At 39.4% G+C, this 20,902-nt stretch overlaps 1 protein-coding gene across 1 annotated transcript in view; it reads right to left on the bottom strand.

Moving 5' to 3' along the window:
- Positions 1 to 17: 17 nt before the first annotated feature.
- Positions 18 to 20,902, bottom strand: part of LOC129848819 (fibrillin-1-like) — a gene marked incomplete at its 5' end in the record, with an annotated part of 50,779 nt that continues 29,894 nt past the window's right edge. The window contains 4 exon segments of the mRNA XM_055915912.1: positions 18 to 417; positions 1,002 to 1,230; positions 2,053 to 2,172; positions 2,410 to 2,538. Coding sequence (XP_055771887.1) covers positions 90 to 417; positions 1,002 to 1,230; positions 2,053 to 2,172; positions 2,410 to 2,538 — 806 coding nt within the window.

Consider the following 20,902-nt stretch of genomic DNA (forward strand, 5'->3'; position numbering starts at 1 on the left):
ATGTAGTACAGGTGGATTATGTAAACACTGACAACACTCAACACTCTGGATCCTGATGACACAACACAGGACCACACAGTTAATATGTACTACGGATTCAGTGAAGAGCAGGCAAGACATGATAGCATGACCATTCTATGGGCCACCAGACCAAGACAGACAGACATTACCTGTGCATTGTCCAGCGGTTGCTCCAGCGTTGAGTTGGTGTCGCGGCGTTTGCGCCCCTTCTTGGGGTAACCGTTGATCTTACACTCGTAGCAGGCCTCAGGAGACAGATCATTGTCACCCACCTCTGCTGCCCCTCCTCCTCCTCCTCCTCCTCCTCCTCCTCCTCCTCCTCCTCCTCCTCCTCCTCCTCCTCCTCCCTGGCCCAGACTCACACCACTACCAAAGCCCACGCCTGACACACAGTGCCTGGAACATACAGAAAGGAGTCAGTCACACACACACAGGGCATAAAATCATACCCAAACACCATCTTGCCTATACGTGGGCTAGCTGACAACATCACCAAAACAATGTGAACACTTCAATGGGACAGAGGTCTATGTGTGGTTGTGATTGTGGATGGCCAGATAGCTACCAACAATGACAATAAAGTGACTCGTTTCAGCTAGTTTCATCTTGTTCTTGATACCATGTCTTTTTTAGGTGTTTGGACTGATTTCATTACAATGCTAATATGACTAAAATTCGCTCGCTAGCTAGTAAATATCGACAAAATGTAGTTTACATGTTGTCAACAATCTAAGCCAACCCTGTCTGTTTTGTCCCATAGTTACGCATGTGTCGGTTTTGTTGCTAAACAACAAACCTGTCTATCCATCAAAGTTGATAATGACATTGCGCCTGGGTAGATCAATCACACACACACACACACACACACACACACACACACACACACACACACACACACACACACACACACACACACACACACACACACACACACACACACACACACACACACACACACACACACAGTCTCACTCACTTACCCCTGTCCAGCGCGGTAGTATCCAGGTGGACAGCCACAGAGATACCCTCCGTCTGTGTTGGAACAGCCGTAGTTACATGGATTAGAGGAGGAGGAGCACTCGTTGATGTCCCTACACCCCCCCTGGTCTCCGTAGTTGAACCCAGTGGGACAGAGGCAACGGAAGCTCCCCAGGGTGTTATGGCACGACGCTCCCCCACAGATCTGAGTGTTCTGGCACTCGTTCTCATCTGACCACAGGAAGCAAACAACACAGACAGGAAGTCAACAAAACAAACAGAGGTCAAATATGGGTCAAACCTCGGCCAGAGAACACAAACAATACTGAGAAACTCTTGAAGGGAATGAGGAAACCATCTGTAGTACCGGTTCATCTGATAAACATTGGCCGTGTTCTTTTTGGGAAAGGCCACTGAATATCAATGCTGTAATTCCCATCAGTAGATTCAAGTTAAAGTGCCAGTGACTCAGTTATAACAACAGTGTTCATGTAGGACAGTGACTCAGTTATAACAACAGTGTTCATGTAGGACAGTGACTCAGTTATAACAACAGTGTTCATGTAGGACAGCGACTCAGTTATAACAACAGTGTTCATGTAGGACAGTGACTCAGTTATAACAACAGTGTTCATGTAGGACAGCGACTCAGTTATAACAACAGTGTTCATGTAGGACAGTGACTCAGTTATAACAACAGTGTTCATGTAGGACAGTGACTCAGTTATAACAGTGTTCATGTAGGACAGTGACTCAGTTATAACAACAGTGTTCATGTAGGACAGTGACTCAGTTATAACAACAGTGTTCATGTAGGACAGCGACTCAGTTATAACAACAGTGTTCATGTAGGACAGTGACTCAGTTATAACAACAGTGTTCATGTAGGACAGCGACTCAGGGAGGGAGCTCTTCCAGTAATCTAGAGAGGAACAAGTTCAACTTCCAGGAAAGGGATGTAGATTTGATGTTGAGGGAGAGAGAAAGACAGAAGACAGACAGATGGGGGGGAGAAGGATCGAGAGAAAGAGAGAGAGAGTCTGTACCACTCACCGACACACTGGTTCCATTGATAGTGTTGTAGGTATCCCTGAGGACAGCTACACCGGTACCCTCCCACCAGGTTCTGACAGCCGTGTTGACAGCGGTGGCTACCATCACACTCATCCATATCTGCCAGGGAAACCACACACACACACCCACACACACAGCATTACAATAGTTATGTGGCCATTCAGTTATCTAACTGTACTGGATAGGTACAAGCAAAAAGGTGAAGTTTCCACCAAATCCCTGTTTATAGTGGAGTTATTGCCATATTGCCTATACCTATCTGATCATTTCAGATCCATATAAAGTGCCTAGGGGTATGGAGTCAGCTGATCCTGAGAGAGGCAGTGATTGGCTGACCTTCACAGCTCTGTCCATTGGGGTCCATTGAGAATCCTCTAGTACACTCGCAGTTGAAGCTGCCTGGGCTGTTCTGACACACACCATTAGAGCCACACAGAGCAGGGTCCGACCCACATTCATTATTATCTACAGAGTGAGAGAGAGACATTCATTACTATCTACAGAGAGAGAGAGACTCATTACTATCTCCAGAGAGAGAGTCACTCATTACTATCTACAGAGAGAGAGAGAGAGACACTCATTACTATCTACAGAGAGATACACTCATTACTATCTACAGAGAGAGTCACTCATTACTATCTACAGAGAGAGAGACATTACTATCTACACAGAGAGAGAGAGACATTACTATCTCCAGAGAGAGAGACATTACTATCTACACAGAGAGAGAGAGAGACATTACTATCTACACAGAGAGAGAGAGAGAGACATTACTATCTCCAGAGAGAGAGACATTACTATCTACAGAGAGAGAGACATTACTATCTACACAGAGAGAGAGACATTACTATCTACACAGAGAGAGACATTACTATCTACAGAGAGAGAGAGAGACATTACTATCTACAGAGAGAGAGAGACATTACTATCTACAGAGAGAGAGACATTACTATCTCCAGAGAGAGAGACATTACTATCTACAGAGAGAGAGACATTACTATCTACACAGAGAGAGAGAGACATTACTATATACACAGAGAGAGACATTACTATCTACAGAGAGAGAGACATTACTATCTACAGAGAGAGAGACATTACTATCTACACAGAGAGAGAGAGAGACATTACTATTTCCAGAGAGAGAGACATTACTATCTACAGAGAGATAGAGACATTACTATCTACAGAGAGAGAGAGAGACATTACTATCTACAGAGAGAGAGAGACATTACTATCTACAGAGAGAGATACATTACTATCTACACAGAGAGAGCACAGAGAGAGAGAGACATTAATATCTACAGAGAGAGATACATTACTATCTACACAGAGAGAGAGAGACATTACTATCTACAGAGAGAGAGAGAGACATTACTATCTACACAGAGAGAGAGAGACATTACTATCTACAGAGAGAGAGAGCGACATTACTATCTACACAGAGGGAGAGAGACATTACTATCTACAGAGAGAGAGACATTAATATCTACAGAGAGAGAGACATTACTATCTACAGAGAGAGAGACATTACTATCTACAGAGAGAGAGAGACATTACTATCTACAGAGAGAGAGACATTACTATCTACAGAGAGAGAGACATTACTATCTACAGAGAGATAGAGACATTACTATCTACACAGAGAGAGAGACATTACTATCTACAGAGAGAGAGAGACATTACTATCTCCAGAGAGAGCGACATTACTATCTACAGAGAGATAGAGACATTACTATCTACACAGAGAGAGAGACATTACTATCTACAGAGAGAGAGACATTACTATCTACAGAGAGAGAGAGACATTACTATCTACAGTGAGAGAGAGACATTACTATCTTACAGAGAGAGAGACACATTACTATCTACAGAGAGAGAGAGAGACATTACTATCTACAGAGAGAGAGACATTACTATCTACAGAGAGAGAGACATTACTATCTACACAGAGAGAGACATTACTATCTACACAGAGAGAGAGAGACATTACTATCTGCAGAGAGAGAGACACATTACTATCTACAGAGAGATAGAGACATTACTATCTACAGAGAGAGAGAGAGACATTACTATCTACAGAGAGAGATACATTACTATCTACAGAGAGAGAGAGAGAGAGACATTACTATCTACAGAGAGAGAGAGAGAGAGAGACATTACTATCTACAGAGAGAGAGAGACATTACTGTCTACAGAGAGAGAGAGAGAGACATTACTATCTACAGAGAGAGAGAGAGAGACATTACTATCTACAGAGAGAGAGAGACATTACTATCTACAGAGAGAGAGAGAGACATTACTATCTACAGAGAGAGATACATTACTATCTACAGAGAGAGAGAGAGAGAGACATTACTATCTACAGAGAGAGAGAGAGAGAGAGACATTACTATCTACAGAGAGAGAGAGACATTACTATCTACAGAGAGAGAGAGAGAGACATTACTATCTACAGAGAGAGAGAGAGAGACATTACTATCTACAGAGAGATAGAGACATTACTATCTACAGAGAGAGAGAGAGAGACATTACTATCTACAGAGAGAGAGAGAGAGACATTACTATCTACAGAGAGAGAGAGAGAGACATTACTATCTACAGAGAGATAGAGACATTACTATCTACAGAGAGAGAGAGAGACATTACTATCTACAGAGAGAGATACATTACTATCTACAGAGAGAGAGAGAGAGAGACATTACTATCTACAGAGAGAGAGAGAGAGAGAGAGAGACATTACTATCTACACAGAGAGAGACATTACTATCTACAGAGAGAGAGACATTACTATCTACAGAGAGAGAGACATTACTATCTACACAGAGAGAGAGAGAGACATTACTATTTCCAGAGAGAGAGACATTACTATCTACAGAGAGATAGAGACATTACTATCTACAGAGAGAGAGAGAGACATTACTATCTACAGAGAGAGAGAGACATTACTATCTACAGAGAGAGATACATTACTATCTACACAGAGAGAGCACAGAGAGAGAGAGACATTAATATCTACAGAGAGAGATACATTACTATCTACACAGAGAGAGAGAGACATTACTATCTACAGAGAGAGAGAGAGACATTACTATCTACACAGAGAGAGAGAGACATTACTATCTACAGAGAGAGAGAGCGACATTACTATCTACACAGAGGGAGAGAGACATTACTATCTACAGAGAGAGAGACATTAATATCTACAGAGAGAGAGACATTACTATCTACAGAGAGAGAGACATTACTATCTACAGAGAGAGAGAGACATTACTATCTACAGAGAGAGAGACATTACTATCTACAGAGAGAGAGACATTACTATCTACAGAGAGATAGAGACATTACTATCTACACAGAGAGAGAGACATTACTATCTACAGAGAGAGAGAGACATTACTATCTCCAGAGAGAGCGACATTACTATCTACAGAGAGATAGAGACATTACTATCTACACAGAGAGAGAGACATTACTATCTACAGAGAGAGAGACATTACTATCTACAGAGAGAGAGAGACATTACTATCTACAGTGAGAGAGAGACATTACTATCTTACAGAGAGAGAGACACATTACTATCTACAGAGAGAGAGAGAGACATTACTATCTACAGAGAGAGAGACATTACTATCTACAGAGAGAGAGACATTACTATCTACACAGAGAGAGACATTACTATCTACACAGAGAGAGAGAGACATTACTATCTGCAGAGAGAGAGACACATTACTATCTACAGAGAGATAGAGACATTACTATCTACAGAGAGAGAGAGAGACATTACTATCTACAGAGAGAGATACATTACTATCTACAGAGAGAGAGAGAGAGAGACATTACTATCTACAGAGAGAGAGAGAGAGAGAGACATTACTATCTACAGAGAGAGAGAGACATTACTGTCTACAGAGAGAGAGAGAGAGACATTACTATCTACAGAGAGAGAGAGAGAGACATTACTATCTACAGAGAGAGAGAGACATTACTATCTACAGAGAGAGAGAGAGACATTACTATCTACAGAGAGAGATACATTACTATCTACAGAGAGAGAGAGAGAGAGACATTACTATCTACAGAGAGAGAGAGAGAGAGAGACATTACTATCTACAGAGAGAGAGAGACATTACTATCTACAGAGAGAGAGAGAGAGACATTACTATCTACAGAGAGAGAGAGAGAGACATTACTATCTACAGAGAGATAGAGACATTACTATCTACAGAGAGAGAGAGAGAGACATTACTATCTACAGAGAGAGAGAGAGAGACATTACTATCTACAGAGAGAGAGAGAGAGACATTACTATCTACAGAGAGATAGAGACATTACTATCTACAGAGAGAGAGAGAGACATTACTATCTACAGAGAGAGATACATTACTATCTACAGAGAGAGAGAGAGAGAGACATTACTATCTACAGAGAGAGAGAGAGAGAGAGAGAGACATTACTATCTACAGAGAGAGAGACATTACTATCTACAGAGAGAGAGAGAGAGACATTACTATCTACAGAGAGAGAGAGACATTACTATCTACAGAGAGAGATACATTACTATCTACACAGAGAGAGAGAGACATTACTATCTACAGAGAGAGATACATTACTATCTACACAGAGAGAGAGAGACATTACTATCTACAGAGAGAGATACATTACTATCTACACAGAGAGAGAGAGACATTACTATCTACACAGAGAGAGAGAGACATTAATATCTACAGAGAGAGAGAGACATTACTATCTACAGAGAGAGAGACATTACTATCTACAGAGAGAGAGAGCGACATTACTATCTACACAGAGGGAGAGAGACATTACTATCTACAGAGAGAGAGACATTAATATCTACAGAGAGAGAGAGAGAGACACTCATTACTATCTACAGAGAGAGATACACTCATTACTATCTACAGAGAGAGTCACTCATTACTATCTACAGAGAGAGAGACATTACTATCTACACAGAGAGAGAGAGACATTACTATCTCCAGAGAGAGAGACATTACTATCTACACAGAGAGAGAGAGAGACATTACTATCTACACAGAGAGAGAGAGAGAGACATTACTATCTCCAGAGAGAGAGACATTACTATCTACAGAGAGAGAGACATTACTATCTACACAGAGAGAGAGACATTACTATCTACACAGAGAGAGACATTACTATCTACAGAGAGAGAGAGAGACATTACTATCTACAGAGAGAGAGAGACATTACTATCTACAGAGAGAGAGACATTACTATCTCCAGAGAGAGAGACATTACTATCTACACAGAGAGAGAGAGAGACATTACTATTTCCAGAGAGAGAGACATTACTATCTACAGAGAGATAGAGACATTACTATCTACAGAGAGAGAGAGAGACATTACTATCTACAGAGAGAGAGAGACATTACTATCTACAGAGAGAGATACATTACTATCTACACAGAGAGAGCACAGAGAGAGAGAGACATTAATATCTACAGAGAGAGATACATTACTATCTACACAGAGAGAGAGAGACATTACTATCTACAGAGAGAGAGAGAGACATTACTATCTACACAGAGAGAGAGACATTACTATCTACAGAGAGAGAGAGCGACATTACTATCTACACAGAGGGAGAGAGACATTACTATCTACAGAGAGAGAGACATTAATATCTACAGAGAGAGAGAGACATTACTATCTACAGAGAGAGAGACATTACTATCTACAGAGAGAGAGAGACATTACTATCTACAGAGAGAGAGACATTACTATCTACAGAGAGAGAGACATTACTATCTACTGAGAGATAGAGACATTACTATCTACACAGAGAGAGAGACATTACTATCTACAGAGAGAGAGAGACATTACTATCTCCAGAGAGAGCGACATTACTATCTACAGAGAGATAGAGACATTACTATCTACACAGAGAGAGAGACATTACTATCTACAGAGAGAGAGACATTACTATCTACAGAGAGAGAGAGACATTACTATCTACAGTGAGAGAGAGACATTACTATCTTACAGAGAGAGAGACACATTACTATCTACAGAGAGAGAGAGACATTACTATCTACAGAGAGAGAGACATTACTATCTACAGAGAGAGAGACATTACTATCTACACAGAGAGAGACATTACTATCTGCAGAGAGAGAGACACATTACTATCTACAGAGAGATAGAGACATTACTATCTACAGAGAGAGAGAGAGACATTACTATCTACAGAGAGAGATACATTACTATCTACAGAGAGAGAGAGAGAGAGACATTACTATCTACAGAGAGAGAAAGAGAGAGAGACATTACTATCTACAGAGAGAGAGAGACATTACTGTCTACAGAGAGAGAGAGAGAGACATTACTATCTACAGAGAGAGAGAGAGAGACATTACTATCTACAGAGAGAGAGAGACATTACTATCTACAGAGAGAGAGAGAGACATTACTATCTACAGAGAGAGATACATTACTATCTACAGAGAGAGAGAGAGAGAGACATTACTATCTACAGAGAGAGAGAGAGAGAGAGACATTACTATCTACAGAGAGAGAGAGACATTACTATCTACAGAGAGAGAGAGAGAGACATTACTATCTACAGAGAGAGAGAGAGAGACATTACTATCTACAGAGAGATAGAGACATTACTATCTACAGAGAGAGAGAGAGAGACATTACTATCTACAGAGAGAGAGAGAGAGACATTACTATCTACAGAGAGAGAGAGAGAGACATTACTATCTACAGAGAGATAGAGACATTACTATCTACAGAGAGAGAGAGAGACATTACTATCTACAGAGAGAGATACATTACTATCTACAGAGAGAGAGAGAGAGAGACATTACTATCTACAGAGAGAGAGAGAGAGAGAGAGACATTACTATCTACAGAGAGAGAGACATTACTATCTACAGAGAGAGAGAGAGAGACATTACTATCTACAGAGAGAGATACATTACTATCTACACAGAGAGAGAGAGACATTACTATCTACAGAGAGAGATACATTACTATCTACACAGAGAGAGAGAGACATTACTATCTACAGAGAGAGATACATTACTATCTACACAGAGAGAGAGAGACATTACTATCTACAGAGAGAGAGAGAGACATTACTATCTACACAGAGAGGGAGAGAGACATTACTATCTACAGAGAGAGAGACATTAATATCTACAGAGAGAGAGAGAGATTACTATCTACAGAGAGAGAGACATTACTATCTACAGAGAGAGAGAGACATTACTATCTACAGAGAGAGAGATTACTATCTACAGAGAGAGAGACATTACTATCTACAGAGAGATAGAGACATTACTATCTACACAGAGAGAGAGACATTACTATCTACAGAGAGAGAGAGACATTACTATCTCCAGAGAGAGCGACATTACTATCTACAGAGAGATAGAGACATTACTATCTACAGAGAGAGAGAGAGAGAGAGAGAGACATTACTATCTACAGAGAGAGAGAGACATTACTATCTACAGTGAGAGAGAGACATTACTATCTTACAGAGAGAGAGACACATTACTATCTACAGAGAGAGAGAGACATTACTATCTCCAGAGAGAGCGACATTACTATCTACAGAGAGATAGAGACATTACTATCTACAGAGAGAGAGACATTACTATCTACAGAGAGAGAGAGACATTACTATCTACAGTGAGAGAGAGACATTACTATCTTACAGAGAGAGACACATTACTATCTACAGAGAGAGAGAGACATTACTATCTACAGAGAGAGAGACATTACTATCTACAGAGAGAGAGACATTACTTTCTACACAGAGAGAGACATTACTATCTACAGAGAGAGAGAGACATTACTATCTACAGAGAGAGACACATTACTATCTACAGAGAGAGAGACACATTACTATCTACAGAGAGAGAGACACATTACTATCTACAGATAGATAGAGACATTACTATCTACAGAGAGAGAGAGAGAGAGACATTACTATCTACAGAGAGAGAGACATTACTATCTACAGAGAGAGAGAGACATTACTATCTACAGAGAGAGAGACATTACTATCTACAGAGAGAGATAGACATACTATCTACAGAGAGAGAGATACATTACTATATACAGAGAGAGAGAGATATTACTATCTACACAGAGAGAGACACATTACTATCTACAGAGAGAGAGAGACATCACTATCTACAGAGAGAGAGAGACATTACTATCTACAGAGAGAGAGAGAGACATTACTATCTACAGAGAGAGAGAGACATTACTATCTACAGAGAGATATACATTACTATCTACACAGAGAGAGAGAGACATTACTATCTACAGAGAGAGATACATTACTATCTACACAGAGAGAGAGAGACATTACTATCTACAGAGAGAGAGAGAGACATTACTATCTACACAGAGAGGGAGAGAGACATTACTATCTACAGAGAGAGAGACATTAATATCTACAGAGAGAGAGAGACATTACTATCTACAGAGAGAGAGACATTACTATCTACAGAGAGAGAGAGACATTACTATCTACAGAGAGAGAGACATTACTATCTACAGAGAGAGAGACATTACTATCTACAGAGAGATAGAGACATTACTATCTACACAGAGAGAGAGACATTACTATCTACAGAGAGAGAGAGACATTACTATCTCCAGAGAGAGCGACATTACTATCTACAGAGAGATAGAGACATTACTATCTACACAGAGAGAAAGACATTACTATCTACAGAGAGAGAGAGAGAGAGACATTACTATCTACAGAGAGAGAGACATTACTATCTACAGAGAGAGAGAGACATTACTATCTACAGAGAGAGAGACATTACTATCTACAGAGAGAGAGAGACATTACTATCTACAGAGAGAGAGATACATTACTATATACAGAGAGAGAGAGATATTACTATCTACAGAGAGAGAGACACATTACTATCTACAGAGAGAGAGAGACATTACTATCTACAGAGAGAGAGACATTACTATCTACAGAGAGAGAGACATTACTATCTACACAGAGAGAGAGAGACATTACCATCTACAGAGAGAGAGAGACATTACTATCTACAGAGAGAGAGAGACATTACTATCTACAGAGAGAGAGACACATTATTATCTACAGAGAGAGAGACACATTATTATCTACAGAGAGAGACATTACTATCTACAGAGAGAGAGAGAGACATTACTATCTACAGAGAGAGAGAGAGACATTACTATCTACAGAGAGATAGAGACATTACTATCTACAGAGAGAGAGAGAGAGACATTACTATCTACAGAGAGAGAGAGAGAGACATTACTATCTACAGAGAGAGAGAGAGAGACATTACTATCTACAGAGAGAGAGAGACTCATTACTATCTCCAGAGAGAGAGTCACTCATTACTATCTACAGAGAGAGAGAGAGAGACACTCATTACTATCTACAGAGAGAGATACACTCATTACTATCTACAGAGAGAGTCACTCATTACTATCTACAGAGAGAGAGACATTACTATCTACACAGAGAGAGAGACATTACTATCTCCAGAGAGAGAGACATTACTATCTACACAGAGAGAGAGAGACATTACTATCTACACAGAGAGAGAGAGAGAGAGAGACATTACTATCTCCAGAGAGAGAGACATTACTATCTACAGAGAGAGAGACATTACTATCTACACAGAGAGAGAGACATTACTATCTACACAGAGAGAGACATTACTATCTACAGAGAGAGAGAGAGACATTACTATCTACAGAGAGAGAGAGACATTACTATCTACAGAGAGAGAGACATTACTATCTCCAGAGAGAGAGACATTACTATCTACAGAGAGAGAGACATTACTATCTACACAGAGAGAGAGAGACATTACTATATACACAGAGAGAGACATTACTATCTACAGAGAGAGAGACATTACTATCTACAGAGAGAGAGACATTACTATCTACACAGAGAGAGAGAGAGACATTACTATTTCCAGAGAGAGAGACATTACTATCTACAGAGAGATAGAGACATTACTATCTACAGAGAGAGAGAGAGACATTACTATCTACAGAGAGAGAGAGACATTACTATCTACAGAGAGAGATACATTACTATCTACACAGAGAGAGCACAGAGAGAGAGAGACATTAATATCTACAGAGAGAGATACATTACTATCTACACAGAGAGAGAGAGACATTACTATCTACAGAGAGAGAGAGAGACATTACTATCTACACAGAGAGAGAGAGACATTACTATCTACAGAGAGAGAGAGCGACATTACTATCTACACAGAGGGAGAGAGACATTACTATCTACAGAGAGAGACATTAATATCTACAGAGAGAGAGAGACATTACTATCTACAGAGAGAGAGACATTACTATCTACAGAGAGAGAGAGACATTACTATCTACAGAGAGAGAGACATTACTATCTACAGAGAGAGAGACATTACTATCTACAGAGAGATAGAGACATTACTATCTACACAGAGAGAGAGACATTACTATCTACAGAGAGAGAGAGACATTACTATCTCCAGAGAGAGCGACATTACTATCTACAGAGAGATAGAGACATTACTATCTACACAGAGAGAGAGACATTACTATCTACAGAGAGAGAGACATTACTATCTACAGAGAGAGAGAGACATTACTATCTACAGTGAGAGAGAGACATTACTATCTTACAGAGAGAGAGACACATTACTATCTACAGAGAGAGAGAGACATTACTATCTACAGAGAGAGAGACATTACTATCTACAGAGAGAGAGACATTACTATCTACACAGAGAGAGACATTACTATCTACACAGAGAGAGAGAGACATTACTATCTACAGAGAGAGAGACATTACTATCTACAGAGAGAGAGAGACATTACTATCTACAGTGAGAGAGAGACATTACTATCTTACAGAGAGAGACACATTACTATCTACAGAGAGAGAGAGACATTACTATCTACAGAGAGAGAGACATTACTATCTACAGAGAGAGAGACATTACTTTCTACACAGAGAGAGACATTACTATCTACAGAGAGAGAGAGACATTACTATCTACAGAGAGAGACACATTACTATCTACAGAGAGAGAGACACATTACTATCTACAGAGAGAGAGACACATTACTATCTACAGATAGATAGAGACATTACTATCTACAGAGAGAGAGAGAGAGAGACATTACTATCTACAGAGAGAGAGACATTACTATCTACAGAGAGAGAGAGACATTACTATCTACAGAGAGAGAGACATTACTATCTACAGAGAGAGATAGACATACTATCTACAGAGAGAGAGATACATTACTATATACAGAGAGAGAGAGATATTACTATCTACACAGAGAGAGACACATTACTATCTACAGAGAGAGAGAGACATCACTATCTACAGAGAGAGAGAGACATTACTATCTACAGAGAGAGAGAGAGACATTACTATCTACAGAGAGAGAGAGACATTACTATCTACAGAGAGAGATACATTACTATCTACACAGAGAGAGAGAGACATTACTATCTACAGAGAGAGATACATTACTATCTACACAGAGAGAGAGAGACATTACTATCTACAGAGAGAGAGAGAGACATTACTATCTACACAGAGAGGGAGAGAGACATTACTATCTACAGAGAGAGAGACATTAATATCTACAGAGAGAGAGAGACATTACTATCTACAGAGAGAGAGACATTACTATCTACAGAGAGAGAGACATTACTATCTACAGAGAGATAGAGACATTACTATCTACACAGAGAGAGAGACATTACTATCTACAGAGAGAGAGAGACATTACTATCTCCAGAGAGAGCGACATTACTATCTACAGAGAGATAGAGACATTACTATCTACACAGAGAGAAAGACATTACTATCTACAGAGAGAGAGAGAGAGAGACATTACTATCTACAGAGAGAGAGACATTACTATCTACAGAGAGAGAGAGACATTACTATCTACAGAGAGAGAGACATTACTATCTACAGAGAGAGAGAGACATTACTATCTACAGAGAGAGAGATACATTACTATATACAGAGAGAGAGAGATATTACTATCTACAGAGAGAGAGACACATTACTATCTACAGAGAGAGAGAGACATTACTATCTACAGAGAGAGAGACATTACTATCTACAGAGAGAGAGACATTACTATCTACACAGAGAGAGAGAGACATTACCATCTACAGAGAGAGAGAGACATTACTATCTACAGAGAGAGAGAGACATTACTATCTACAGAGAGAGAGACACATTATTATCTACAGAGAGAGAGACACATTATTATCTACAGAGAGAGACATTACTATCTACAGAGAGAGAGAGAGACATTACTATCTACAGAGAGAGAGAGAGACATTACTATCTACAGAGAGATAGAGACATTACTATCTACAGAGAGAGAGAGAGAGACATTACTATCTACAGAGAGAGAGAGAGAGACATTACTATCTACAGAGAGAGAGAGAGAGACATTACTATCTACAGAGAGAGAGAGACTCATTACTATCTCCAGAGAGAGAGTCACTCATTACTATCTACAGAGAGAGAGAGAGAGACACTCATTACTATCTACAGAGAGAGATACACTCATTACTATCTACAGAGAGAGTCACTCATTACTATCTACAGAGAGAGAGACATTACTATCTACACAGAGAGAGAGAGACATTACTATCTCCAGAGAGAGAGACATTACTATCTACACAGAGAGAGAGAGACATTACTATCTACACAGAGAGAGAGAGAGAGACATTACTATCTCCAGAGAGAGAGACATTACTATCTACAGAGAGAGAGACATTACTATCTACACAGAGAGAGAGACATTACTATCTACACAGAGAGAGACATTACTATCTACAGAGAGAGAGAGAGACATTACTATCTACAGAGAGAGAGAGACATTACTATCTACAGAGAGAGAGACATTACTATCTCCAGAGAGAGAGACATTACTATCTACAGAGAGAGAGACATTACTATCTACACAGAGAGAGAGAGACATTACTATATACACAGAGAGAGACATTACTATCTACAGAGAGAGAGACATTACTATCTACAGAGAGAGAGACATTACTATCTACACAGAGAGAGAGAGAGACATTACTATTTCCAGAGAGAGAGACATTACTATCTACAGAGAGATAGAGACATTACTATCTACAGAGAGAGAGAGAGACATTACTATCTACAGAGAGAGAGAGACATTACTATCTACAGAGAGAGATACATAACTATCTACACAGAGAGAGCACAGAGAGAGAGAGACATTAATATCTACAGAGAGAGATACATTACTATCTACACAGAGAGAGAGAGACATTACTATCTACAGAGAGAGAGAGAGACATTACTATCTACACAGAGAGAGAGAGACATTACTATCTACAGAGAGAGAGAGCGACATTACTATCTACACAGAGGGAGAGAGACATTACTATCTACAGAGAGAGAGACATTAATATCTACAGAGAGAGAGAGACATTACTATCTACAGAGAGAGAGACATTACTATCTACAGAGAGAGAGAGACATTACTATCTACAGAGAGAGAGACATTACTATCTACAGAGAGAGAGACATTACTATCTACAGAGAGATAGAGACATTACTATCTACACAGAGAGAGAGACATTACTATCTACAGAGAGAGAGAGACATTACTATCTCCAGAGAGAGCGACATTACTATCTACAGAGAGATAGAGACATTACTATCTACACAGAGAGAGAGACATTACTATCTACAGAGAGAGAGACATTACTATCTACAGAGAGAGAGAGACATTACTATCTACAGTGAGAGAGAGACATTACTATCTTACAGAGAGAGAGACACATTACTATCTACAGAGAGAGAGAGACATTACTATCTACAGAGAGAGAGACATTACTATCTACAGAGAGAGAGACATTACTATCTACACAGAGAGAGACATTACTATCTACACAGAGAGAGAGAGACATTACTATCTGCAGAGAGAGAGAGACATTACTATCTACAGAGAGAGAGAGACATTACTGTCTACAGAGAGAGAGAGAGAGACATTACTATCTACAGAGAGAGAGAGAGAGACATTACTATCTACAGAGAGAGAGAGACATTACTATCTACAGAGAGAGAGAGAGACATTACTATCTACAGAGAGAGATACATTACTATCTACAGAGAGAGAGAGAGAGAGACATTACTATCTACAGAGAGAGAGAGAGAGAGAGACATTACTATCTACAGAGAGAGAGAGACATTACTATCTACAGAGAGAGAGAGAGAGACATTACTATCTACAGAGAGAGAGAGAGACATTACTATCTACAGAGAGATAGAGACATTACTATCTACAGAGAGAGAGAGAGAGACATTACTATCTACAGAGAGAGAGAGAGAGACATTACTATCTACAGAGAGAGAGAGAGAGACATTACTATCTACAGAGAGATAGAGACATTACTATCTACAGAGAGAGAGAGAGAGACATTACTATCTACAGAGAGAGATACATTACTATCTACAGAGAGAGAGAGAGAGACATTACTATCTACAGAGAGAGAGAGAGAGAGAGAGAGACATTACTATCTACAGAGAGAGAGACATTACTATCTACAGAGAGAGAGAGAGAGACATTACTATCTACAGAGAGAGAGAGACATTACTATCTACAGAGAGAGATACATTACTATCTACACAGAGAGAGAGAGACATTACTATCTACAGAGAGAGATACATTACTATCTACACAGAGAGAGAGAGACATTACTATCTACAGAGAGAGAGAGAGACATTACTATCTACACAGAGAGGGAGAGAGACATTACTATCTACAGAGAGAGATAGAGACATTACTATCTACACAGAGAGAGAGACATTACTATCTACAGAGAGAGAGAGACATTACTATCTCCAGAGAGAGCGACATTACTATCTACAGAGAGATAGAGACATTACTATCTACACAGAGAGAAAGACATTACTATCTACAGAGAGAGAGAGAGAGAGACATTACTATCTACAGAGAGAGAGACATTACTATCTACAGAGAGAGAGAGACATTACTATCTACAGAGAGAGAGACATTACTATCTACAGAGAGAGAGAGACATTACTATCTACAGAGAGAGAGATACATTACTATATACAGAGAGAGAGAGATATTACTATCTACAGAGAGAGAGACACATTACTATCTACAGAGAGAGAGAGACATTACTATCTACAGAGAGAGAGACATTACTATCTACAGAGAGAGAGACATTACTATCTACACAGAGAGAGAGAGACATTACCATCTACAGAGAGAGAGAGACATTACTATCTACAGAGAGAGAGAGACATTACTATCTACAGAGAGAGAGACACATTATTATCTACAGAGAGAGAGACACATTATTATCTACAGAGAGAGACATTACTATCTACAGAGAGAGAGAGAGACATTACTATCTACAGAGAGAGAGAGAGACATTACTATCTACAGAGAGATAGAGACATTACTATCTACAGAGAGAGAGAGAGAGACATTACTATCTACAGAGAGAGAGAGAGAGACATTACTATCTACAGAGAGAGAGAGAGAGACATTACTATCTACAGAGAGAGAGAGACTCATTACTATCTCCAGAGAGAGAGTCACTCATTACTATCTACAGAGAGAGAGAGAGAGACACTCATTACTATCTACAGAGAGAGATACACTCATTACTATCTACAGAGAGAGTCACTCATTACTATCTACAGAGAGAGAGACATTACTATCTACACAGAGAGAGAGAGACATTACTATCTCCAGAGAGAGAGACATTACTATCTACACAGAGAGAGAGAGACATTACTATCTACACAGAGAGAGAGAGAGAGACATTACTATCTCCAGAGAGAGAGACATTACTATCTACAGAGAGAGAGACATTACTATCTACACAGAGAGAGAGACATTACTATCTACACAGAGAGAGACATTACTATCTACAGAGAGAGAGAGAGACATTACTATCTACAGAGAGAGAGAGACATTACTATCTACAGAGAGAGAGACATTACTATCTCCAGAGAGAGAGACATTACTATCTACAGAGAGAGAGACATTACTATCTACACAGAGAGAGAGAGACATTACTATATACACAGAGAGAGACATTACTATCTACAGAGAGAGAGACATTACTATCTACAGAGAGAGAGACATTACTATCTACACAGAGAGAGAGAGAGACATTACTATTTCCAGAGAGAGAGACATTACTATCTACAGAGAGATAGAGACATTACTATCTACAGAGAGAGAGAGAGACATTACTATCTACAGAGAGAGAGAGACATTACTATCTACAGAGAGAGATACATAACTATCTACACAGAGAGAGCACAGAGAGAGAGAGACATTAATATCTACAGAGAGAGATACATTACTATCTACACAGAGAGAGAGAGACATTACTATCTACAGAGAGAGAGAGAGACATTACTATCTACACAGAGAGAGAGAGACATTACTATCTACAGAGAGAGAGAGCGACATTACTATCTACACAGAGGGAGAGAGACATTACTATCTACAGAGAGAGAGACATTAATATCTACAGAGAGAGAGAGACATTACTATCTACAGAGAGAGAGACATTACTATCTACAGAGAGAGAGAGACATTACTATCTACAGAGAGAGAGACATTACTATCTACAGAGAGAGAGACATTACTATCTACAGAGAGATAGAGACATTACTATCTACACAGAGAGAGAGACATTACTATCTACAGAGAGAGAGAGACATTACTATCTCCAGAGAGAGCGACATTACTATCTACAGAGAGATAGAGACATTACTATCTACACAGAGAGAGAGACATTACTATCTACAGAGAGAGAGACATTACTATCTACAGAGAGAGAGAGACATTACTATCTACAGTGAGAGAGAGACATTACTATCTTACAGAGAGAGAGACACATTACTATCTACAGAGAGAGAGAGACATTACTATCTACAGAGAGAGAGACATTACTATCTACAGAGAGAGAGACATTACTATCTACACAGAGAGAGACATTACTATCTACACAGAGAGAGAGAGACATTACTATCTGCAGAGAGAGAGAGACATTACTATCTACAGAGAGAGAGAGACATTACTGTCTACAGAGAGAGAGAGAGAGACATCACTATCTACAGAGAGAGAGAGAGAGACATTACTATCTACAGAGAGAGAGAGACATTACTATCTACAGAGAGAGAGAGAGACATTACTATCTACAGAGAGAGATACATTACTATCTACAGAGAGAGAGAGAGAGAGACATTACTATCTACAGAGAGAGAGAGAGAGAGAGACATTACTATCTACAGAGAGAGAGAGACATTACTATCTACAGAGAGAGAGAGAGAGACATTACTATCTACAGAGAGAGAGAGAGACATTACTATCTACAGAGAGATAGAGACATTACTATCTACAGAGAGAGAGAGAGAGACATTACTATCTACAGAGAGAGAGAGAGAGACATTACTATCTACAGAGAGAGAGAGAGAGACATTACTATCTACAGAGAGATAGAGACATTACTATCTACAGAGAGAGAGAGAGAGACATTACTATCTACAGAGAGAGATACATTACTATCTACAGAGAGAGAGAGAGAGACATTACTATCTACAGAGAGAGAGAGAGAGAGAGAGAGACATTACTATCTACAGAGAGAGAGACATTACTATCTACAGAGAGAGAGAGAGAGACATTACTATCTACAGAGAGAGAGAGACATTACTATCTACAGAGAGAGATACATTACTATCTACACAGAGAGAGAGAGACATTACTATCTACAGAGAGAGATACATTACTATCTACACAGAGAGAGAGAGACATTACTATCTACAGAGAGAGAGAGAGACATTACTATCTACACAGAGAGGGAGAGAGACATTACTATCTACAGAGAGAGAGACATTAATATCTACAGAGAGAGAGAGACATTACTATCTACAGAGAGAGAGACATTACTATCTACAGAGAGAGAGAGCGACATTACTATCTACACAGAGGGAGAGAGACATTACTATCTACAGAGAGAGAGACATTAATATCTACAGAGAGAGAGAGACATTACTATCTACAGAGAGAGAGACATTACTATCTACAGAGAGAGAGAGACATTACTATCTACAGAGAGAGAGACATTACTATCTACAGAGAGAGAGACATTACTATCTACAGAGAGATAGAGACATTACTATCTACACAGAGAGAGAGACATTACTATCTACAGAGAGAGAGAGACATTACTATCTCCAGAGAGAGCGACATTACTATCTACAGAGAGATAGAGACATTACTATCTACACAGAGAGAGAGACATTACTATCTACAGAGAGAGAGACATTACTATCTACAGAGAGAGAGAGACATTACTATCTACAGTGAGAGAGAGACATTACTATCTTACAGAGAGAGAGACACATTACTATCTACAGAGAGAGAGAGACATTACTATCTACAGAGAGAGAGACATTACTATCTACAGAGAGAGAGACATTACTATCTACACAGAGAGAGACATTACTATCTACACAGAGAGAGAGAGACATTACTATCTGCAGAGAGAGAGACACATTACTATCTACAGAGAGATAGAGACATTACTATCTACAGAGAGAGAGAGAGACATTACTATCTACAGAGAGAGATACATTACTATCTACAGAGAGAGAGAGAGAGAGACATTACTATCTACAGAGAGAGAGAGAGAGAGACATTACTATCTACAGAGAGAGAGAGACATTACTGTCTACAGAGAGAGAGAGAGACATTA

Source organism: Salvelinus fontinalis, unplaced genomic scaffold (genome assembly GCF_029448725.1).
Source record: "Salvelinus fontinalis isolate EN_2023a unplaced genomic scaffold, ASM2944872v1 scaffold_1205, whole genome shotgun sequence".
Lineage (NCBI taxonomy): Eukaryota > Metazoa > Chordata > Actinopteri > Salmoniformes > Salmonidae > Salvelinus > Salvelinus fontinalis.